Source organism: Protopterus annectens, chromosome 8.part0 (genome assembly GCF_019279795.1).
Source record: "Protopterus annectens isolate FY-2018-M chromosome 8.part0, PAN1.0, whole genome shotgun sequence".
In the NCBI taxonomy this organism is placed as follows: domain Eukaryota; kingdom Metazoa; phylum Chordata; order Ceratodontiformes; family Protopteridae; genus Protopterus; species Protopterus annectens.
The window spans coordinates 826,820,144-826,844,882 of NC_056741.1; the positions used below are offsets into that span (position 1 = coordinate 826,820,144).

Genomic DNA, 24,739 nt, shown 5'->3' on the forward strand with positions numbered 1-24,739 from the left:
TCAGGCTGTTCAAGTTCGGATGAATGAGGTTCTGTGGATGTGAGATCAACTCCGGGGTTGGATGGAGAATCCATGGTTGATCTAGTAGGTGAGGCCAAAGGAAGGGGAACCAAATTAGACGAGGCCAATATGGTGCTATGAGGATCACCTTGCTCTTCAACCAATGGGCTTTCTTCAGAAACTGGGGAATGAGGGGAAAAGGTGGGAATGCATAAAGAAGACCCGAGGGCCAATCGTGGACTAGAGCGTCCCTCTGTGACTGTCCCGGAAAGGGAATGAGGGCAAAGTAGTTGCTGCATTTGTAGTTGGTCGGGGATGCAGAGAGGTCGCAGCAAGAACAACCCCAGCGGTGGAAGATCTCCGCCGCTATCAAGGGAGTCAGGGACCACTCGTGAGGTTGTAGAATGCACCTGCTGAGTCTGTCTGCTATCACGTTGGAAATTCCAGTAATGTGCGTTGCTAGAAGAAAACGGTTGGTAGCCATCGCCCATTGCCATATCCTCATGGCCTCTCGACAAAGGGGGTAAAGATTTGGTTCCACCTTGTTTGTTGATGTACCAGACCACTGCCATGTTGTCTGACTGAATCGCAATCATCCAAGATGGCAGCAGGGGATGGAATGCTTGCAACGTCAGAAGCACCGCCCGCCGCTCTAGAGCATTTATATGCAGATGGGCCTCCAGTTCGGACCAAGTGCCTTGGACTGTGTCCCTGACATAGCCCCCCCACCCCCACCCCATCAGGGAGGTGTCCATGGTCACTGCGGCCTTGTGTTGCTGGGGGGAGAAGGGGCAAGATCATTGTGACAGATTGTGTGTCATCCACCAATTTAAATCCTGTTTGCACCTGTGGGTTACTCGAATCTTGGCTGAAAAAGGATGCTGAAAAGGATACCATTGGGTGAGCAGTAGCCATTGTAGAAGCCTCATACGAAACCAGGCCAGGGGGACAATGGTGATGGAGGTTGCCATGGAACCCAACAGCTGTAGAACAGAGTGAGCTGTAGATTTCTCCCTTGAAAGCATTGGAATCAGTTGCTGCTTTATCCTTAAAATTCTGTGCTCTGGAATGGCAGCTCTGCAGTTCTTTGTATACAAGATAACCCCTATAAATTCTGTCGACTGAGATGGGTGAGATTGGATTTTTGCCAGTTTATGGTTATGCCTAGCCTTTGTGCAGCGAGGAGAGAGTATGCCAGGGCCAGTAGATGTCTGGTGGGGGCGGAAATGAGCCAGTTGTCTAGGTATGGAAACACCTTGTATCCTTGAAGTCGCAAGTGAGCTGTGACGACTGCCATGCACTTTGTGAACACTCTGGGGGCTGTAGAGAGTCCGAAGGGCAGTACACTAAACTGGTAATGACTGGCCTGTCCACTTTTATGTGGTAGTACGCATCTTGAAGATCTATCGAGCACATCCAATCATCTTTTTCCAAAAGTGGGAGGATAGACTGTATTGTGACCATCTGGAATTTTTGTACTCTCACAAACTTGTTCAATACACTGAGATCCAAAATTGGTCTCCAGTCCCTTTTTTTCTTTGGCACCAAAAATAGTCTTGAGTAGAATCCGGATCCTATCTGGTCTGGAGGGACTATATGGATGACTCTCTTTCTTAGCAGCTTTGCTATCTCTAGTGCTGCTTCTTCTGTTTGACTGTGTGGAACATCGGGAAGGATTTTTGAAGGGACAGGACAAATATTGAAGGGGATATGCTAACCTCTGGTTATAATCCTTTGTACCCAAGAATCGGTGGTGATGGTTAGCCAGGCAGAATGGTACAAGGAGAAACGACCCCCAACCACCTCTAGAGGAAAGGAGTTGGGCCGTTCTTCAGGAGTGCTGGTAGGATTGGCCAGGGAAAGAGTCCCTGGAACCCTGGTTACGCGGACCTCCTCTGCCCCAAAAGGAGCGTCTTTCCCTGTGAGTTTCCCCCTCTGCATCTAGGGGAGAACTCGGCCTGTGTGTCACGGAAAGGACCCTGAGATCTCTTGAACCATATCTTCCCCACTCTTTTGTTTTCGGGAGAAAGCACATTGAGGGGAAGAATAATGGACACCTACGGCAGAAAGGGTCTTACTTTCTTGTTCACATCTGGCCAGTGTGCTTTTAACTTTGGGTCAAACAATGAAGAGCCCTCAATGGGAGCATTAAGAAAGGAAGCCTTAAAGGGATCCGTGAAATTGCACAAGCGCATCCAGGCGTGTCGTCTCAAAACAGCAGCTGAACCCGCCACTCTAGCTGCTCTTTCTGATACGTGAGATATCAGTCGCATAGAGGAGTTAGATATTGACTCAATGGTGGCCAGCTGAGAGGCTACTTTGTCACGGACCTCATCAGACACGGCATCAGCCAAGGTTTCAGAGAGCTCGGAAATCAAATCCCTTTGAAGCCTGGTAAAGTGTGCCATACAATTCAGGGACCTGATAGTAAAGGTCGCTGATGCAAAGGTGCGCTTCCCTATCCTGTCCAGGGCCCGGGACTCTTTGTTAGGTGGATGGACAGTCTGGCTTTCTTCTTCTGCCAGATCCTTTTTTGTTGCAGCTACCACCACCACAGCATCCACAGGAAGACCTTTTGACCAATGGGGATCCGTAGCAGGAGGGGACAAAATCTTATCTGGCCTCCGGGGAATAGCCACGACTGTGTCAGGAGAATTCCATGCACGCTGCATGATGAGCCGAACAAGTTCATCGGCAGATGGAGTAACCCAGGAGGTAGGGGGCCAGGCGCGAAAAGCCTGCAGGAACACAGACTCCTCAAAGGTCCGATTAGAGGGCTGCCAGTCACCTCTCTGCTTAAGGATTTCGAGGATACCACTGGAAAATACCTCAGAGGGTGACCGAGGGGATCCTTCCCCCTCATCAAAGTCTGTGTCTTCAGTGGGGGACTCCTCTGTGGAGTCCATGTGCTTCCTCTTACACAAACTTTTCCGGTGGACTTCCTCAGAGGGAGAAGCTGGGGAAGACAGCAGATAAAGGGTTTCCTGTGGGAATATGTCCCGAGGCCCTTGCACCCGGTGTCCACTAGGTGCGACTTGTGAAACCAGTGTACCAGAGGAGGGCGGGGGAATAGACAGCCCAGTATCGCCAGCAGAAGCGAAAGCCTTCTCCATCAGTTGAAAAGCTGGTCCACCTGAAGAGGAGTAAGTGTCCAGGACAGGGGTCACCCCTCCCCTAAGTGGCTCAGCCTGCCAACTCGGAAGTCCCTGGATGGCTGTGGAGCAGCAAATTACACATGTCACAATGGTCATCCTGGGTCGTAGCAAAACTTTTCTGCCATGAAGGCAACTGCAGTTCCTTAGTGACAGCCATAAAGGGAACTGCAGAAGGGGAAGATTGTGCTATATCAATGGACTTCAAAGGCAATGAAGGAGGAGAATAAGAAGGGGTCTTTGGGGATGGGTGACCACCTCCCAAGGAACGATAGGTCCAGAGGGGTGGGATACCTCTGGCCAAAAGCACTTGATCCACAAGATGCAACACCATGTTCGGAAAGGCTTCTAGTGGACCTCATGGAGACTGAGGGAGAAACAGGCCTGTCCACAGAAGAGACAAACTCTGTGCCCACCTCACCATTCTGCACAGAGAACAACAGTGCTGAGAGAGACTGGACTACGGGTGTCTGCACCAAGGAAGTCATCGGTGCAGAGGTCACGGTCTGCACTGACACAAGGATCGGTGTTGTAGTGGTTGTCGGTACCGAAACTGGAACCGACAAAATTGGAGCCAACAAGTGAGGTGTCGGTTCTGAGTAAGATGTCGGAGCTGATGTGGTCAAGGTCTGCGCCGACTGAGCAGTCAGTGCCGATACAGTAGTAGTAATAGTCTGAACCGAGAAGCTCCTCGGTGCCGATATAGTGAAGGCTGCAAGAGAAGATGGAGCCGAGATCACTAATGGAGCCAAAGGCCTCGGTGCCGAAAGTCTAGGCACCAAAAGCACTGGGGCTGACTGAGTGAGCTCTGGAGCGGAAACATTAGCCTTTTTAGGTTTTGGTTGGCAGGAGTCCCCAGCCGGGGACGAAGGCAAAGACTTGGCTTTAGTAGGAACATCCAAAATTTTCTTATGGGCTCTAGGAGGGGTTGAGGCCTCCGACCCAGAAATAGCCTCTGAAAAGGGAGATTTAAGAAGTCCCTTCAGCAACAACTTTGTTTTTTCTTTCTAACAAGGTTCTGTTAGAATCATTTTCACAGATAGTACAGGGTGGGTCAACAGATAAGTGGAACGCCCTCAAACAATAAATCGCACAAAGAGTGTGCATCAGATGTAGGTAATTTGTGTCCACAATCAGAACACATTTTAAAACCCAGACTACCTTTCTTATCTGCCATGATAGAAAAAAGGGATAGTAGAAAGGGTACCAGCAATAGTACAAAAGAAAACCCGAAGGTATGAAAAAAAGGAAGGTTACCAACGATGGTAGGCGAGAAATACCTCACATTAAAAGACGTAGAGAAAAGAGAAGAAAAACTCAAGAAAATATGGTCGCTAGATGCAATAGGGTAAGAGACAACAAAACAGAAACTTTTCTGACAGAAAAAGGTATATAAATGACTATTCTGACAACAAATAACTATACTTAGCTCAACAGAAGCAGCTTGACATGACCAAATGGCAACGCGGCAAACGAAATCTGAGGTAACAGGGAGAGGGGGATTATAGGTAAGAGTTTAGCTTGAGAGTTTGTAGCTGACGCAAGCTTGGAAAATGGCCGGCTCGGTTCCGAGGTCGGAACAGATATCCGTGCATAAGGAATGAACGAGGATTAACAATATCAGATCATTTGTTCAAGGGACCTTAACATCTTTTGCAAGATTAACAGAACATGTTAGAGTTACAGTTATGTATCAAAGAGAATATCATTTCTATGGAACCTGCTTCCCCTCCACATAAAGGAGAGTACTTCTCTTACTCTATTCAAATGTAACTTGATGAATGGATTATTATCTGCAAATTCACCCCTGGTTTAGCACCAATGGTTGTCACACAGAGTGGAAACATGTTAAGTAACCAACACACACTTTTGCAACTCATCTTTGGGGATTCATATTGCAAAACATAAGGACTAATAATTATCACAGGAATGCAAGGTTATGCTTAAGATTATCAAAGATCAGTAGCTTAGTAAGTACCTATGAACCTGAAGATCTATACAGAATGCAGCAAATCCTCCTAGTATAAGTACAAGGAAGTAGGGATAGGATTCCCTTTTCCTTCTAATGTTCAGGGGTTGAGAGGTATTGCTGAAGGATAGATTCAACCTGAACATGGAGGACCTTTGGCAGTTTCTCCTGGTACAGTGAGCTGCATCACTTGGTCGAAAGCTAGGTTGATCCCAAGGTATACACAAAGCTCTGTAAATAATTTGAGTGACGGAGGTTCAATATACTGCCCTGGCGCTAGAGGAGCCAACTGGCAGTGGAAGACTAAAGGGGATGTGGGCACACCCCCTTCTGGGGGGCAGGGGAAAGGAATGCATTCCAGAGGCATTCACTCTGCCTTTCTGGACACCACAGAACCTATGGAGTTGTTTTTTTCTGGGAAGGTGGTGACATCTGTGAAATTATGTCACCTGTAGAAATAAGTGACATCCCAGGGCTACACCCACTACTTGTCCAACCCCAGCAGCACTGCTAGGCATAAATGGGAAGTAGAATTTATGTCACAAAATGAAGGCTGCCTGGATGATGTCTGCACTCTGACCAGCTCTCTGCTGGTGGTGAACAAACAGGCAGTGTCCTGTCTGGACCAAGCATCAGAAGGTAGGTAAATTTAAATGTAATGACTTTCTGTTACAGTGACCAATCATAAAGATGAGATATTAATTCAACAAAGTGCTTGCTAAATTTGACAGCAAAAACTGACAATGGACTTTAAAAATAAGTAAACTATACCAGAAACACCTGTACATTGCAGTGTACAATGGAAACCTGTCAAGATGCATACAACTTCTTAAAACCCAAGCATATAATCAAAGCCACTACTCTAGTGCTACCTGTCTGAGTTCAAAACTTCTGGAAAACCTAAATGAAATAAACCGAGTTATTGTTTGCTGCCCATAAGTTGTCTCACGCCTGTATGTATGTGAATGCCTGCACACTACAAATACATTTTGATGTTTTCATAAATCCTCTGAAAAAGAAACAGGCCTTGGTATTTAATGCTTACAAAGCAAGTGACCAAGTAATATGATCAGCATTTTGAATGGGTAACCAGCTTTTATACTTTGCAGACTGTTTGTCTTTCGGCTTTTCCCGGTAAGGGGTCACCACAGCGGAACTCTGGTCCGCTAATGATTGGCAGTAGATTTTTACGAAACGCTGAGGTGCCAGCATGATGCCCAACCCTCAACGAAGGCACATCCATTTACGCACGCATGTCTTTCAAACACTACCCAACCGCGGGGAGGACATGCAGACTCCACAAAGAAGGCACTCCCAAGCCACGCCAAGAATCGAACGGGAGAACCTCTTGCTGTGAGTTAACAACGCTACCGCCGTACCACCACGGCCATTCACTTTGCAGACTAAATGCAATAAAATACATTTACATTTGATAGCTAAGCTAGAATGAGAATAGGTAAAAACACCTTGCTGCTCAAAATTTAACCACTGGTTTCCTAAAAAGCAACCTGACACTTACGGACTGACAAAATATTCAGACTAAAAAGACGCAAATCTTGTTCATCCAATTACAATACTTTTTGCATAGCACTCAAAATTTGTGGACCTTAGACAAATCAGATAAAAATCTGCATCAACACAAAAAAAAAGCACTACACTATTATCAGTAATATTAAAGAAATAACTTGCAGATGTGTCTCATTCAAATGCAGTTCTCCAAAAGTCTGGATTTTGAGAAGAAACTTACCTCAAAACCTGCATTTCATTTTTGAAGGCTTGAATCTGCTCATTTGTTGGATTGGTTACTTTCAAGATTTTGATAGCAACATCTCCATGCCACTTCCCTTTGAACACTGTTCCAAATGAGCCGGATCCAATCCGCTTATTCAAGATGACTTCGTTAGCTGGGACTTCCCAGTAATAGCTAGAATCACGATAACCCAATGTTTTCTAGAGTACACAAAAAATACCAATGTTGTAACATTCTCATCATCACCTCTAGCCACATATAGTTAAATTGCAAGGGGACATGATTAGACTTTACAGACAATAATCTGAGCTCACCTTGTAGTATCCATTCCTTTTGTCTGTGCAGTTTTCTTAGAACACTATGGCTTAATACAATCAAGTAGAGTGTTAAAAGGTCAGAGACAAACTGTTTACTAAAAACTACAAGAAATACCGAGCTATGACAGAGTCTTAACTGTGCAATACCTTAAACCTCTCCAAGGACATCTGAATGCACCACTAAATACTTAAAGTGAAAGTAAAACGTTATGGGTACTCAAAAGCCATGTAGCTGAAATACTGGTGTTTACCTAAGGGATCATTTACTTAAGGGGTCATTTGCAAATATCCCATGGGCCTCCAAAAGGGAACGTTTAAAGTATTACACACTGAAATCTATAGATTGGTGGGTCTTTCTTATAGTATTTTCCAAAAAAATGTATGGTTACTGCAAATTCTATGCAATTCCATTAACATTATAAACAAAGGCATGCAATTTCAAATTTCAACTGGCAGAGGTAACAGCCACCAACAGCAAAGTTCTCCAAGTGACAAACTTCAGACTGACCTACCCATCAAGGGAGGACTGGAAAACGTCCTTAGCTGGTCACAGGTTGTAGCTGTCTTTCAGTGAAAGCAGAAACATGATCCTTCCTTGAACAGCTACCATCCAAAATTTGACATTCTAGACGTGCTTTTTTAAGTCTGTGAAGCTCAACAAGGGGCACAACTCTCCTGACCTCTTGGGATGAGAACGAGATAGAAGAGATTACTTCCCCATTTCCAAAGGGGGAACAGGCTTTGCAAAACCTATGAAAACAGTTGAATCAACTCCACAAGTTCCATGGAGACTAAATGGTGATAAAAGGAAGTTCCTGACAGAGGAGAACCCATAAATTCTAAGACTGTGTTACAGGACAGTATGTCCAAAACATAACTATATGTATACACTGCATCTGCTGATCTGCAAGAAGGCCTTCAGTATTACATGGTCATTTTTTTAAAGATATTTTTTTACTTTGATGTGAAGACAAAGTTCTAGAAACCAATGAAAGTCTCTCCAACAAAGACGTGTACTGGATGGTTTAATGAGAAAAGCTGAATATGCTGACAGCTAGTTAAAGTTAAATGTTTTTGCAGTAAATGACCAAAAACACTGTTACAAGTAAAGGCAGAAACAGGAAAATGAAAATAAACCAGTAAAATAGTAAAAAAAAGTTAAATCAAAGTTAAAATCCACTGATGTTCCCTGGGATAAAGAACTGGAACTAGTACACTAGCTTATATCTCTGAAGACAGAGTGGATGTCTCCCCCGCCCACAAATATATTACTTCTCTAGCTAAAGTTTTTGAAAAGGCATAGTACGTAGAATGAGAGACGTGGATATGCAGGGGCAGCATGGAGCACAACTGCCTTATGATAGACTCCCTGGAAAGCATGTGGTTAGTCAAAAAGTCATTAATTTTTGGTAGAAAATAAAAAAAAAAATCTCCCTTCCAGCAGGCAGACAACATGAATGAATTTTGATCTCCGTGTTACTATCTTCAACTGCTACTCTCACAAAGAACTCTCAATAAGAACTGTTGCTGTTTTTCAAATGGCTGATGCTACTCTTTTGGCACCTTCCTTAAAAAATGAAAAACCTTACTGAGAAGAAAGAAAAAGAAGAAGAAAAAAAGCTAGCTCAGACATAGGAAGCTTTGCAAGAGTGGGATGGCCTATCCACGCCAAGCCTAAGACAGGGAATGGATGGGAGGGAATGTGTTAAAGATGGATGCATCTCCTACAGATCTACTAAGGTAAGGTACGTAATAGCAGTCATATATTAAGAAGTGCCCATCTACAATAACCCTTGAAACAGAGTCCCTTATCAGTCTTTCTTGGATGGTCCCAGTTGTGGCAACATCTTTATGACTATGGTAACTCCAAAGGATGGACATATTGTCTAGACTGTGGTGAATGAGCTGAGGATTGAAATGGTAGTTGCTATACAAATATTATCCATGACTGCATTACACAGGAAGGATGTGGAGGTGGCTACAGCTCTAGTGAACAGAGATAAATTTTCCTTTCTTCGGGCAGGAAAATTTAAAGTAGCCTGATAAGTCAAACAGAATAAGGGCACTTCTAGTCCTTTTCTTTGAGGGGCATAGGAAGTGAACAGCTGATCAGTTTTCCTAAATGACTGATATATTCAAGCAGTGTCATAGCTATATGTATACGTCAAAGCAATGCAGAAGGCATTCTCCATTGTTTATATGGCAGGGTAAAATTGACAAGTTAAATGACTGGTTTAAGTTGTTCTCTTTAGTTATTTTAAGCACCAAATATGGTAGGGTCCTGAAGACCACCCTCTCCTTGTGAATGCCATGGGGGTGGGGGGAATGACTGAGAAGGCTTGTAACTTAGAAATTGTCCTTGCTACTGCAATGGATATCAGGAAAATGTTTCTCCAAGACAGGTACTTGCGGTCTGCCTTCAATGGCATCTCAAAGGATGGTAGACGTTAGTTTCTCTACAATGAAGTGGAGGTCCCCCAGCAGGACCAAATCTCTTGCTGTGCACCTCAGATAAAAGGCTCTTTTGAGAAACCATTAGATGTAGCATGGATGTCCATAAGGAAATGTAAAACTGCTGCTCAAGACAAGTTCATGGATAAATAAGGCATGGTTTGAGCAGTTCCATGAGGTACCCAAAATCCTCTGTAATGCGAACAGGCATGGGTTCAGGCACCTTCTGTTCACCCAAGTGGCAAAACATTTCCAACTGCCCTTTTAGGGTTTTCTGGTAATAGCTTTTTTGAAAAATTTAGAATTTCTTTAACTTTCCTCAGGTAATGCAGGTTTTGGCCAAAGAACTGAAGAAGCCATGCTGACAGTCTCAGAGTACTAATGCCTGGGTGATACTACCCTAATGGGTCCATGACAAGACATTTGTGATGAACATATAATTGTGATTCAAATGTGAATATCAGTTGCTGCAAAAAAGTAAAGAAAAAATTACTAAAACTTATTTTGACTTTACTTGGAGAGGGCAGTCCACATACCTCTTAATCGTACCAAGTCTCTCGGTTTTCCCCGGTTTTTGAAGCCAAATAATGGGGTGCCACAATTCCCGAGTGGCATCCCTTAATTTCCGAATTCTCAAGCTTTTTTTTTTTGTTTATTTTTCCGGACTGATGTCCTCACATGGTGGCATGAGCAATGACATCAGTCTGTCTAGCCTGTCAGAATTCTGCTCTGGGCCGTGACATGGTGAGTTCACAAGAGGGGTGGGAAGCCGGGAACATGAACAATGACCTGCTTCCGCATTTATCCATTCAAGCTGCTTCTACTCTAGGCCGTGAGGTTTACAAGAGGGGCGGGAACATTTATTGCCATTTAAGCTGCTTCTGCTCTGGGCCGAGGTTCGGGAACATGAGCTGCTTCAGTGCTTCCACATTTATTTCTATTCAATCTGCTGCTTGCTTCTACATTCCGTTCCAGGAGTTGCTTTACTTCCATTAAAGGCTGCTGCTTCTACAGTCTGTTCCTTTCATTCCAGCCAGGTAACGCACTTTATAACATCCATCATGGACTGTGTTTTAACTTCCATCTGAGTGTAGATGTGCTGGCAGTGCTGCTGCCATTCAGACGTTGCGCGCAATTTGAATTGCGTTTGAAGTACTACATTTTTAATCTCCATCCATTTGAAGTACTGGTGCAGTGTGTGTATGTGAACGCACGCATGCAGGCTTGTATATGGTCCTGTTAGAATTACATTTATTTGTATTAGGCTTCAGTAATGCAGCAGACTTGTTCGACATACAGATGCCTGAAGGAGTCTGTTTGCAGTTTTGTACTGTAACAATTTCTTGAGGATGTTCCTTAAACTTTGCAATTTTGGTAATACAGACACTAGTTATATAGTCTGATTTGATTCTTAGTGATTGGTAATCATTAAATAATGGTGCTATAACCTAATTTATATTGTATTGTCTGCAATTATGTGGTAAACATCTGTACCAATAGGTTTGTTTTGACAAAAAGTTGTATTAGTAGCATATAATTTTAGTACTTGCATTATCACTTCTACATCATCTCTGGCTCTCTAACCCCCCTTCCACCCCACCTCTCTATTAACATTAAAACTCTTCCAAATCCCCTCTAATTTCTGCAAACCCAAAACCACACCCTACCATCCATTCCTAACCAAACACATTCCTAAAAAACTTATTCATCTTCTCCCTAACCTCTTCTTAGCAGGCGACATTCATCCCAACCCTGGACCAAACACTTCTGAAACAAAAAAACATAGCTCCAACATCAAACCTACCCATAAACATCTCAAATTCCTCACCATCAATGCCCAAAGCTTAGCTAATAAAATTACTCTCTTTTATGCCTGGCTCAACCATAACTCACCTGACATAGTAGCCATCTCTGAAACCTTGTTAAAACCACACATAACCAACTCAGAATTCCTCCTCCCCGGATTTCAATGCTTCCGATCAGACCGTCTAAATAAAAGAGGTGGTGGAGTTGCACTAATTTATTCTAATCATTTATCCATTACTCCCTTCCCAAATCCTATTCCCTCCTTTAATAACGCTGAACTAGTAATTGGCATTCTAAAATTAAATGACCATAAAAGTATTTGCATCATCTCCCTTTACATTCCCCCTAGTAATAACACCAATACTTTGGAAGACTTCCTCTCCTGGACCTGCTCAAATATTAATCACGAAACTTACATAATGGGAGATGTAAACATTGACTGGCAAAAAATCACTGACCCTAATCCCATCTTATCAGTCAATCTCTTCAACTTTACTCAATTTATTCACTCCATTACTAGGGCCAACAAAACCAACCGCCCAGGCTCCATCCTAGACTGGATCCTAGTGTCTCACCCTAACAAAATCACTACATCTGGTGTCACTCCTGACCCATTAGGAGACCACCTCCCTGCCTTCACCCATAGAGCCACATCCTCTTCCTCATACTCCCACAAGCTCCTACATACTCGTAACCTAACTAACTTTAACCCCTCTCTATCTTCTCTGACTCCCTTAAGCTCACTAATTGGAACCCATTAAAAACCCTGTCTCGAGACGAAGCCGTTGACTTTTTCAACTCTACATTCCTTTCTGTTCTAAACTCCCTGGCTCCAATACGAACCAAAAGAGTTAAAGCCAAGGCAGCCCCTTGGCTTACAAAAGAAACCAACAAAACTATGCAACAAAGAGACAAATCTTGGAAGAGCTATCTCCATCACAAACAGCCTGAATTCTTACTAAAATACAAACAGCTGAGAAACCTAGCTAAAAAGCAAGTCATTACAGCCACAAAATCATACTATAACCACTTACAAATAAATCACACAAAGAACCCCAAACAATTCTGGAACTCTATTAACTCCCTTCTCAAACCTGGTACCACAAATAACCCTTGTTCTGACACTAGCAAATCTGACCAAGAAATCGCCAAACTATTTAACACCTTCTTCACCTCTTCTATTGCTGAGTTAACCAAAACCTTCCCCAATAACATCCCCTTCCCCCCTCCTCCCAAGCTTCCTCCCTCCTCTCACACACCCCCACTTTTGAACTTAAACTTGTATCCACCTACCTCATAAAGAAACTTCTCTCCAAACTTAAACCTTGCACCAATGCTCCTGACAACATTCCCTCCTCCTCCTTAAAAACTGCCTCTGACAGTATTGTTCTCCCTATCAGCATCCTGATTAATAGATCACTACTCGAGTCTTATGTACCCAAACTATGGCGTTCTACTTTTATTCTTCCACTCCACAAGGGTGGCAAAAACTGTAACTTCTCCAACTTCTGCCCTATAGCCATTCTCTCTCCAATCTCTAAACTTCTCAAAAAATGCACACACATGCAGCTCATGCCATTCCTAACCGAACACCAACTGCTCTCTCCTACCCAATACGGCTTCCGCCCTGGACACAATACCAACACAGCCCTTCTCTCCTTTTTACACTCTATCAACTCAGCTCGAGATTCTGGTAACTTAGTTTCATCTGTTCTACTAGATTTACCTAAAGCTTTCGATACCATCTTTCACACCCATCTACTAAACCATCTATTTAACCTCAACATCTCCCCAAAAGCTCTTTCCTGGTTCTCCAGCTATTTTTCGGACAGGTCCCAAGCTGTGAAATGGGGCCAATCCTCCTCCACCTTCCTTCCCAACCCCATAGGAGTTCCCCAAGGTTCCATTCTTGGCCCTCTGCTATTTAACATCTTCATTAATGATTTCCACAAAGCCATTTCCAATACCAAAATTGTCCAATATGCAGACAATTCTACTTTGATCTGCTGTGCCTCCAACTAAACTGAACTCCAGTCTCTAACTCAATTTGCCTTCTCAACCACTGAAAAATGGATGCACCAGAACCACCTCTCACTTAACGCTAACAAAACTAAGATCCTCCTATTCACTCCCTCTAAATCCACTCCCATTGATAAAAACTCATTTCAAATTACCAGCCTTAACAACTCTATCATTCACATTGTTCCCTCCGCCAAACTCTTGGGGGTCACCATCGATGAACACTTAAAATTCAATACCCATATCCAACTTAACATCAAGAAAACCCACATAAAACTTGGCCTACTGTACAGGAATAATCACTTCCTCTCTCCCTCTACTAGACATACCTTGGCCACTACATATCTCCTCCCATCTCTTCTATATAGAGCTCCTCAGCTTACAAATCTATCTTCCACCCTTACCTCCAAACTAGAAGTATGCTACAATAAAATCTCCAGATTCGCCACAAAAGCAAACTCCTTCTCTCATCACTGCTCCTCCCTACAAACTTTAAACTGGCTTGAACTCCCTAATCAACTAGACTTCCTCCAAGTTGTCACAGCCCACAAATTACTATTTCAACCCACCAGCTGCCCCGCATTATCTAATATCCTCCAACCATATAGCCCCCCCCCCACACCCCTTAGATCCACTCACCAAAACCTTATTTCCATCCACAAACCTAAGCGCCCAGCTGGTCAGTTTTTACCCTCCTTTGCCCTGGCTAAAAAATGGAATGCCCTGCCCTCTACATTGAGGACCTGTGCCAACCTACACACCTTCAAAAGACAACTTCACTCCTACCTGTTTCTACACAGAAAATATAACTGCACTCTTCATCCCATGCCTCCCAAGCTCCCCTCTTCCTTCTCTCCTGGCTAACCTCCTTACCTTTCTAACCTCTCTCATAGACCTAGACTATTAATTGTAACCAATGTCTGCATCCAGCCTCATGCTCTATGCCTCTCATCCTTCCTGGATAATTTTTCTTTAATATCTTAGTTACTTAGTGAATGATACCTATTCGTCTGCTATTCTACCTGCTGTGCTTTGTAAGACTACATATTGACTTTAATGCAAATGATTTTTCTTTGTTATTTCAATACATTATGTAACTTTGTATTGTGGTAATTCAATAGGTGATGTAACTTTCTGTGGAGCTTTTCTCCCTGGGCCTCCACTGAAAACGGGCTCTCGAGCCCAGTGGACTTCCCTGGTCACCAGTGGACCTCCCCGGTCACCAAATTGGAATAAATAATAAATAAATAAATGTATTTATTACTGGTATAACAATATGCTTGAGTTTTGTAAAGTGCTTAGAATATAAGCACTCAAATTTGAAACTCCATTTGTATGTGTGTGTGTGTGTGTGAGAGAGAGATGTGTTCATGTGCATGAGCATGGGCATGTTTGCCTATATCTATACCTACATCTAAATCTATATCAATATCTATATATAAAACTCAACAAAAATAACAGGACTAACACAGTTTTGTTGTTTTAAGAAAAAATATATATGAAGCATGTAATTAAAACTGTTCTGTTGCTACTCAGGAAAATAAGCCATGTTCCACCATCTGTGTTGCTTAAAGATAAAAAGTGATAGCCTGCAATTATAATTCATCTGCTTCTGCCTTTAGTGTACCTGAGGAAAATAAGCTATGTTCTGTTTATGTTGTTGCCTTAAAGCTAAGGAAATTAGGCTTTGTACTTCATCTGCCTTTATGATTAAAGCCAGAAATGTTCCATTTTGTATTTCATTATTAACTAAATGCTGGCAGCTTATTTGAAACATAAACGGACTCTAAAGTTGTGTTTTATTTTGAAAGAAAGACTTGGGTTAGTATTCCATTGTTACAACGTGTGTGTGTGTAATGCCCCAGATAGACATACCTGGTGGTTAGAGTTACTCAGGCTAAAACCCTGTACCTTAGGTACAAGAGGCAACAGCCTGAGTTCTCTACCCATACCACCACTGAATTGAAGGAGTTCTTCTAGCTCTCAACAGTGCAACATTTTACATAATGTCTGGAATGTGTTTGGCTCATACTTTTGGTCTGTTCCTCTTAAAGTTGGATGGTGCAGTTATAAGTGTTCTTGCCTCACAGCAAGAGGTTTTCTGGTTCAATTCTTGGCTGAAGGGCCTTCTGTGTGGAGTCTGCATGTCTTCCCTGTCTTTGTGCGAGTTTCCTCTGGGTACTTCGGTTTCCTCTCACAATACAAAGATATGCATCTGAAGCATTTCTCCCCAGGCTTCTGATGAAAATTAGCTTTGTTCTAAGTTGGACTTTCCCAGTAAACAAATGTTAAAAATCAGAAATTGTATTTTATTCTGGCAAATCAGTGAGAAATGAATTCACAAAATAATTATAGTTATTTAAGTTTGTCTTATCATCATTTATGAAACACATGGTAACATTATTTTATTCTAGCAACTTTCTAAAATTATACAAGCCAATATTTAAAATGTGTGTCCCCGGTTTGCCATCCATTCCCTATTGAAATATTACTAGTTTATAATTTTTTTAATGTTACAGAGAATTTATTTTTCAGGGGCAACAGGCACTTTACTTGCAGACAAAACAATGAAATATAAAGTTGTTTGCTAGCAGCAACCTAGTTACAGATCTCCAACATGGAATTTAGATGACTTTTACTTCTGCAGACTGCAGAGATTGTGTATATTTACTGATACTGGTGGACTGTAGAAGTTTGAGTTGACTTTTATGATGGAAATGTTCTGAATTGGGCAGTTTTGTCATTACTGGTTCATGCATTTTGTTTCATTGCTTACTAGAAAAAATGTTCAAACAATAAATTTAAAATGTGCTCTAACAAGTGTGCTGTATTGTACAAGGACTATAATAAAGTCAGGAAGGTGTATCAAAGAACACATGCATGTTTCATGTTTTATGTGCAAGGGGCCTAGTATGATTTGAAAACAGCCCAAAGTTAATCTTTATCCACCACTGGCCAGATGCATTTTCTTTGGATGTGAGTTTTTCATTGCTGTTTCAATGAATGTGAGTTTCAAGGGCAGAGATATTTTAATGCTAAGTCTATTTTCACTGTGAAACTGTATTGCTTTGGTTGGCAGATGTCTTCGTGTTTGTGGCTTGTGCTATAAAATGTAACATAAAATCCAAATAATCACTGTAGAAGTAAAGCAATATGCACATTAGTATTTATGATCAATGGGACGGAATAGCCAGGTAATGGGACATTGGAATGGCTGCAGGGGACTCTAGGGACATATTTTGGTCGTCTGTTCTTCAGTCTGTGTTTGAAAGTTGGTATCCCACAATTCCATTGGAGTGGGCAGGGTTGCATAATTATGTAGGCAAATTTTATGTTAATCAGCGTACAGATTTGTACCTATTTTCATGGGCCTTTGTCCAGATTTTTGATGATTCTAGGTTGAGAGGTATGGCAGTCCACTGTGCACTCACATCCCTGCAACGTACATATACTAACTCCATGGCTGCTGCATCTCGGGGAAAGGACAAATTATTAGGATTCTACAAAAATTGATCTGTGCAAAAATTTGGCAATTGCACACTTGTGATCTTAACTGCAGTGTCAGTGGATCAACAGGTAGCACACTCGCCTTCGGGGCAGATGGCTGTGGGTTCAGTTCCCACACCATATAAATCGAATGCTGACACTGCAGTGCAGCATAATAGGGGTGCTGCAATCCTGAGCGCGCCATCCTTTGAATGAGACATTAAACTAAGGCCCCATCTCCTTCAGCTGGTGGCAGCTCAGGTGGATGTAAAAGATCCCCTGGCACCTATCAAACAGAGTAGGGTCTTTTATTTATACAAATAATGCATTATTTACAATTTGTTTTACATATTTACAAAATTACAATTCTCCATCCCCCCATTTTTTTAATACTTATTATACATTCATGCTTTATTATGTCAAGCTTTTATCTTTATTGGACACACCATTCCTTTTTCATAATCACATCTGATTTTCCTTAATATCACTGCTCAAATCCATTTTACACTGAACATTATCCTTTCATTCCATATAATTTATATAACATAAAACAATTTGTCATCTATTCTTTTAATATATTCTTTACTTTTCTTATAATATCCATATTTAATCTTGTCCATATTATCTTATCCACTTTTTTACATCTTCGAAGCCATTTTCTTTACACAACTTTTCACATAATTTCATTACTCTTACATTTTAAAAAAACACGTATTTGCTAGTTTCATCTTCTCCACAATACATACATATTCTTTCACTTTTTTATATGGTATGTTTCCATTCTTTGGAAGAACGAACTATTACCATTCTCCACAAAAATATTGGACTTGTACTTCATTATACCATTTTTTTTCTTTTTATAGCTTTAAATTTACTTTCTGCTAGGTTTTCCTATGGCTTAATAAAGCAACATTTATCATTATATTCTCATACCACATTTTTTCTCTCCTTTTCTATTTCATCAATTATTTTCCACATTAATATTTTTTCCTGATAATTAATTTCTTCATTTTTCCTTCTTTTACCTTTTTCACTCCTAAACATATTCCGAAATTTGTCATACTTCTATTTAAATATTTTTACAACTAATATTTCATCTTTTTCATTTATCCACTTTAATACTTTATACAAATTTAGTGAAGCAACATATACAACAGGGTTAATTAACCCTAAAACTCCTCCATTTACATACAAAATTCCTCTTTCTTACTGGATTCAGGCTAGAACTCCATATAAATGAAAAATATTACTTGCAATAATTCCTTTTCAAGTACCAATGGCAACAAATACACTTGTTAAATATGCTATTTTCCCATTAAAACTTAGTTGATCTTTTAGGAAAAAAGTTCATTTGATAATCTATTTTCCAAAAAAAAATTTAACTCTAGTACTTTTTCGCATTGAATTCTGCTTACATTAATTGTTCCCAAATTTTATATCCAAGACAGATTTATTTCATTGTAAAATATATTCCCCCATCTTAACCACATCTCTTAATCCTTTACTTTTCTCTGCTTAAAGTGATCTCTATTGCTTTTAAACATTCACTTAAATAAAATATTACTTCTTTTATCCACATCTTGTTTCTGGAAATATGTTAAAACTGGAATTCTTAACCCCTCAGCAGGCATTATATACCAGTTTCCTGCACTGTATAATTTACTTCACATACATTACATTCATAATTAAAGCAGAGTAGAAAACTCACTTGACATCCCTTTCTTACAATCCTCTTGAAATGTACCTCTTTATTTAGGCAACTATTTACCAAAACATTTACTTTATTATTTCTAAAAGCGGACATGCACATTTCCAGATTTTCTCACTTACATTGTATTCTTTAATTTCTCATAAAATACCATGCCCTCTTCTATCAAATGACTTATTAATATCACCTATCATAAGTTTAACATCTTCTGTTCTGTTTATATCATCCACAATCTCTCATTTCTTGACATCCATTCCCTTGTATGCTGTATATACTGTCCTCCACAACAATTTTTATCTTTGCTTCAAATCTCTTCTGTATTATTTTGACAAAAATATTGTAATCAGTATTGTTCAATACTGTCGGTCTCCAGTTTTTCCATCATATTTTTCCTCTTTCTTCCAAGTATTCCATTACATAGTCCTTTGTAATTTAAACTTTTATTTAACCATTCATTTAAAATCTTTAAGAAATATTTTTGCCACTCCATTACATTATTATACATGTCATATCCTATTTCTTCTGGTCTTGTAACCAATTCTATATTTATTTATTTGCCCTAATACTTTATCTAGCTCATGTACTGAAATCTTTTTCAAATTCTTTATTTTCTTGTTCTGAAAACTTTTTTATTTCCTATACTGTCTTCAATTTCTTCACTTTGTTCTTTAAATATCTCTTGTACATATTCTACTACTCTATTTATAATTTGTTCCTGTGTTCTATTTTTCCTTTATCATTTCTCTCATTACACTACATTTTTTTATTCTACTTAATATGCCAAAACTACTTCTCTTTTCCCTTGTAGAAAATCTTTGTTTAAATAACTGCATTTTTTTATTTTTTTTTTCTATACAAGTCTTTTTATCAAAATATTCTAACAATATTTTCTAAGTAATCCAATGCTTCAATGTGCTCTCTTGTATTTCTCTTTATACACTTTTTACATCATACTGTTATTGTAAATAACATTTTCTATATTTAATCTTAAAAAAATCCACCATATAGACTTTTTATAAAATGTTCTCATCATATGATCCCTCCATAGCTGCATTATTAATCTCTCTCCTTCTTTATCTCATGTTTCTCATTTATCCTTTTTACGCCTTTGCCCATTTTTCTATATTCTTTATTCTCCTTTACCTCCATCTATATTGCAAGATGATTCAAAAAACCTGTTTCAATTGTTTTGCCTTCTCATACATTTAATCCTTCTGATATTACAAAATAATCTACTTCAATTCTGTAAATATTGCATCTGTAAGCCCTTGATTTTTTTTACCCCGGAGTATTAATGAACATCTCACAACGTCTGAAGTTTTTTTTTTTAATTTTTTAACAAAAAGCATCTTTACTAAATTATGTATGACATAGGCAATCTCACATTTATATAAATGAAAAACAAACACTGACACCACTTTAGTTGCAAACATTATGCACCATAGACACCATTGAAACACCAGTAGTTGCAAACATTATACATCACTTATCCAGTCACTGTCTAAGCATTATATAGCTCATTCAAATCCTGCTTTCTTTTAAAACTTGTTCCTTCTCTGCATATATTGTTCCCACAATTCCCATGTTTTCTATGTAGTTTCCTCTTTCCCTTTTCTATAGATCCCAGTTCTATTTGTTTTATCTCTGTTACTATATTCATTACTTCTAGTAAAGTCAGTTTAGACTTTGATTTCCATTTTCTAGTAATTGCTTTTTGGCAGCCACCATAATTAGACTCAGCAAGGCTTTACTATGTCTAGGCAATTCTGATTCTGTATCATAGTTCAAAAAAATCATCTCCCCAGTCAATCCAATCTGCTCACCCAGCAAGCCCGACATAACAGTCCGTAGGGAATCTTTAAAGTCTGCCAAGTCATTAGACTCCCAAAAAAAAACATGTTTCCATGTTCCCAATCACCTCTTTCTTCCCCATCACACCTCCAATGTTTGCTATCCACCTGAGGAAAAATTCTTTGGAGTCTACTTGGAGTATAAAAATACCTATGTAAACACTTCCAGGCAAAGAACCTCAATCTATCCCCCCACTGTCTCTGTGAATTGCTTATCCAATCTCTCTTCCAAATCCCTTCTAAGGTCCTCTGACTGATTCATATAGTTACCATGCAATATTTTATATGCTATACTAATTATTCCTTTTTAACAGCAGCTTCTGTTCTAGCTTCTATTAAAAACTCTAGCAGTACTGATCCTTCATTTAGGACCCCCTAGTTATTTCTCTTTGCCTTCCCTATCAAGGATTGATATCAGAGTATAGGCAATCTCTAACCTGCAGTCCAAATAAATTCTTGGCATCTTCCCATTCTATTACTTTTCCCTTTCAAGTTATTTGCTTCCAATACCTCAGTTCCTTTTCCAGTTATCTTCAGTAAGTTCCAGCCTTCCAGCCCTCTCTTCCCTACTGTCTGTATCTCTAACTGCAGTCACCCCTATCGGCAAAATCTCTTTTCTCCATTCCCATGCTGGCTTAGTTCTTAAAATACTCTCAGCTATTTTATGAATATAATATTCTGCATGACTATTGTCGTTCTAGTCTGCATCCAAAATCCCACTCTCTCCTTGTTTCTTGAGCTTCCACCCTGTATCATCATCATCCCTTTCTACTTTGAATTATAATTTTCTGCGTGTGATATGTATAAGAGCCTTAACTGTGTTGCTCTAAAATACTCCCTCAAATTGGGTAATAACATTTAGTTTTATTTTTAAATCACAATTAAAATTGCATGTCACTATAATATTCAGATTTATCACTACATAATCTAAAATCTAGTGAAATAAACTCTCTTTCTTTCAAAGTAACATAAGCATATAATGTTGTAATTCTATATATTTGTTCTTTCCATATTAAATCCACAACAGTTAATCTTCCCGTTTGTACTAAAATTATATCCGTTTTTACCGTATTTTTAACAAAATATTCCTATTCCAGAACACCAGTCATTTCCCAAAATATCTTACCCCATCCCGTAAGTCTTCTGTTTGTAATCTTCCTTCATGTGTTATAATTGTTTTAGAAGGTACAAGATTCTTATCTACATCACATTTAGATCATTATTCCCAAACTCCTATCATTCTTACTATATTCTTAATACTATTCACAGAAAGTACTTTAAATTTACTTTTCCCTTTTCTTAACTTTCTAGTAATTATAAGCTTATTTTATTTTTTATCCATTTCCTTTTTTTACACTTATCCTTTAAAATAAGAAGTTATGTACCTACCATAACGTTCCATGTTAGTTGTCTTCTCTCGCCTTCTTTCTTGCTGGATGGGTTCGGAGCCGATCCTCGGCTCCACTGCACTTGCTAAGCTCGAGAGCTAATTTTACCAGCTCGAGGCAACCCTATATCCCATGATGCAAAGCAGAGACTACCCAGATCTCGTTTGGTAGCTAAGGAAATTAGGAATATATTCTTCCAACTGTAAAGGAGGAAGAAAAGTAACAATACTAAAAATGACAGTCATAATCATCATAATCCTCTGAAAGGGATCAACCTAATCTAGTGACACTAGAAGCTGATTAGCTAGAAAAAGGATAAAGCCTCTTAATAGAAGAGGCATAATCGTCTCGGTCTGACCAGGCTAGGGGATGGAGGGCGGGATGCAACAAAGAAGGCGAGGGAAGACAACTAACATGGAACGTTATGGTAGGCACATAACTTCTTAATGTTAAGTTGTCAATCTCGCCTTCATTCTTGCTGGATGGGACCGTGTCCCTAGCACCTCTATCCTGAGTGGCTCAATGGAACAGACTCTTGAGAACGGTGGAACCAAAATTCGCTCCGTCTCTGGAGGCCAAGTCCAATTTGTAATGTGAAACAAAGGTATGAGGAGAGGCCCATGTGGCTGCTGCACAAATAGTGTCTATTGGAAGTCTAGCCTGAAAGGTTATAGATGTAGCTAGAGCTCTGGTAGAATGGGCTTTTGGCCTAGAAATCAACTCTTTGCCTCTGAGCTGATAAATGTAAGTAATCACAGAAGACAGCTATCTAGATAAAGTCACCTTGGAAACTGGACGGCCTTTCCTGTTCTCTGCATAGGATAGAAACAGTTGATCAGATTTCCTAAAATGTTCAGTTTTGTCTAGATAATATCTGAGCTGGCGGTGAACATCAAGACAATGTAATTTGTTGTTCCGCTCTGTCAGAATAATTTGGGAAAAACACTGGAAGATCAATGGATTGATTTAGGTTCGTCTGCGATGTCACTTTGGGTAAGAAAGACAGATTAGTCCTTAGAGATATCCTGTCTTTGTGGAAAGTTAAGTAGGGAGTATGAATGCAGAGAGCATGAAGCTCAGATACTCTCCTGGCAGAAGTAATGGCGACTAGAAAGAGTGTCTTCCAAGAAAGAAATTTCAATGAACAGGCAGCCGCAGGTTCGAAAGGGGGGAGAATCAAGGATGTTAAAATTAAATTTAGATCCCACTGTGGTGGGGGGGTCTCTAATCGGAGGTTTAAGTAAAAAGATACCTCGAAGGAATGCCTTGCAAAGTTTATGTGACATAATGTTGTGGTCCAAAAGGCCTATATGAAAATTCGAAATGGCTCCCAGCTGAACTTTTACTGTGGAGGAAGAGGATCCTGAATGAAAAATCTCAGCTAGGAATTCTAAGACCAAATGAATCGGAGCAGTAAAGGGGTCTATGTTCCTAGCTTTTGCCGAGAAGGAGAAACGTTGCCATTTACTAGTGTAAATCCTTCTGGTAGAGGATTTTAGGGAAACTACTATGATATCCTGGACGGGATTAGAAATCATAGGAAGTCTGGCTAAGGATGGAAGTGGAGCAACCAAGCAGTGAGGTTGAGAGAAGGTATGGATTGGTGCAGCTGCCCCGACTGGTGGGTCAGAAGATCTGGAACCGGGTCCAGATGCCATGGCTGTACCAAGAGATAACGATGTAGGAAGGGAAACCATATCTGTCGAGGCCAATAAGGGGCAATGAGACTCAACTTGGCTCTCAAGGCGGTTGCTTTCTGAATTACTTGAGGTATCAGAGGAAAGGGGGGAAAAGCATAAAGAAGTCCCCGGGGCCAATCTTGGGTTAGAGCGTCTCTGGGGGGATGGCCTGGAAGGGGGAAGAGAGAGAAGAAGTCTGGGCATTTGCTGTTATGAGGTGTAGCAAAAAGGTCGCAGCAAGGAAGGCCCCACTCCTGAAAAATCTCTTCCGTCACTGATTGTTTGAGAGACCACTCGTGAGGCATGAGAATAGCTCTGCTCAACCTGTCCGCTATGATGTTGGATTTCCCGGGGATATGCATTGCTATCAGAAACCGCTGAGAAGAGATTGCCCACTGTCAAAGTCTGAGAGCCTCTCGACACAGTGGATAGGACTTGGTTCCGCCTTGTTTGTTGATATACCACACTACGGACATATTGTCCGTTTGGACTGCAATAGTTCCCAGGGGAAGAGAGTCGTTGAGGGCTTGCAACGTTAAAAGCACTGCTCTCATCTCTAGGACATTTATGTGCAGGTGGTATTCGAAAGGTTGCCAAGTGTCATGGACCATCCTGCCCTGATAATGCCCCCCCCCCACCCGATCAGGGAGGCGTCCGATGTAACCGTGGCGACCGGGGCAGCAGGAACAAAGGGTCTGCCCTGATGGACTTGAGAGGACGATATCCACCAGGTCAGATGCCTTTTGCAGGTTGGAGTTATTATGATCCTGTGACGCATGGGAAGTTGTTGAAAGGACCATTGGGCGAATAGCATCCATTGTAGAAGACGCATGTAAAAGTGGGCAAAGGGAAGAAGTGTTATGGCAGCCGCCATAAGACCTAATACTTTCAGAGCAAATCTGGCCTGAATTTTGTTGCTGAGAAGAATCACCTGGACGTGACTTTGAATGTCCAAGATCCTTTGGTCTGTTAACTTTGCTGAAAGTTGTATGGTGTCCAATTTTGCACCTATAAAAGTAATAGATTGACAAGGCGACAAGGCAGATTTTTCAAAATTTATAGAAATCCCTAGCCCTCTGCAAATGTGAATGGTGTAATCTCTGGCCTGAAGAAGTTGATGCCTGGTGGTGGCAGTGAGGAGCCAGTCGTCTAGATATGGAAACA

General features: G+C 40.6%; 1 protein-coding gene across 2 annotated transcripts in view; it reads right to left on the reverse strand.

Annotated features, from left to right (window-relative positions):
* Positions 1-24,739, reverse strand: part of ARAF (A-Raf proto-oncogene, serine/threonine kinase) — a 1,692,569-nt gene that overhangs the window by 784,285 nt on the left and 883,545 nt on the right. For both annotated transcript variants that reach the window (XM_044080303.1, XM_044080302.1), the window contains exon 8: positions 6,869-7,071. In XM_044080303.1, coding sequence (XP_043936238.1) covers positions 6,869-7,071 — 203 coding nt within the window. The remainder of the gene's footprint in view (positions 1-6,868; positions 7,072-24,739) is intronic.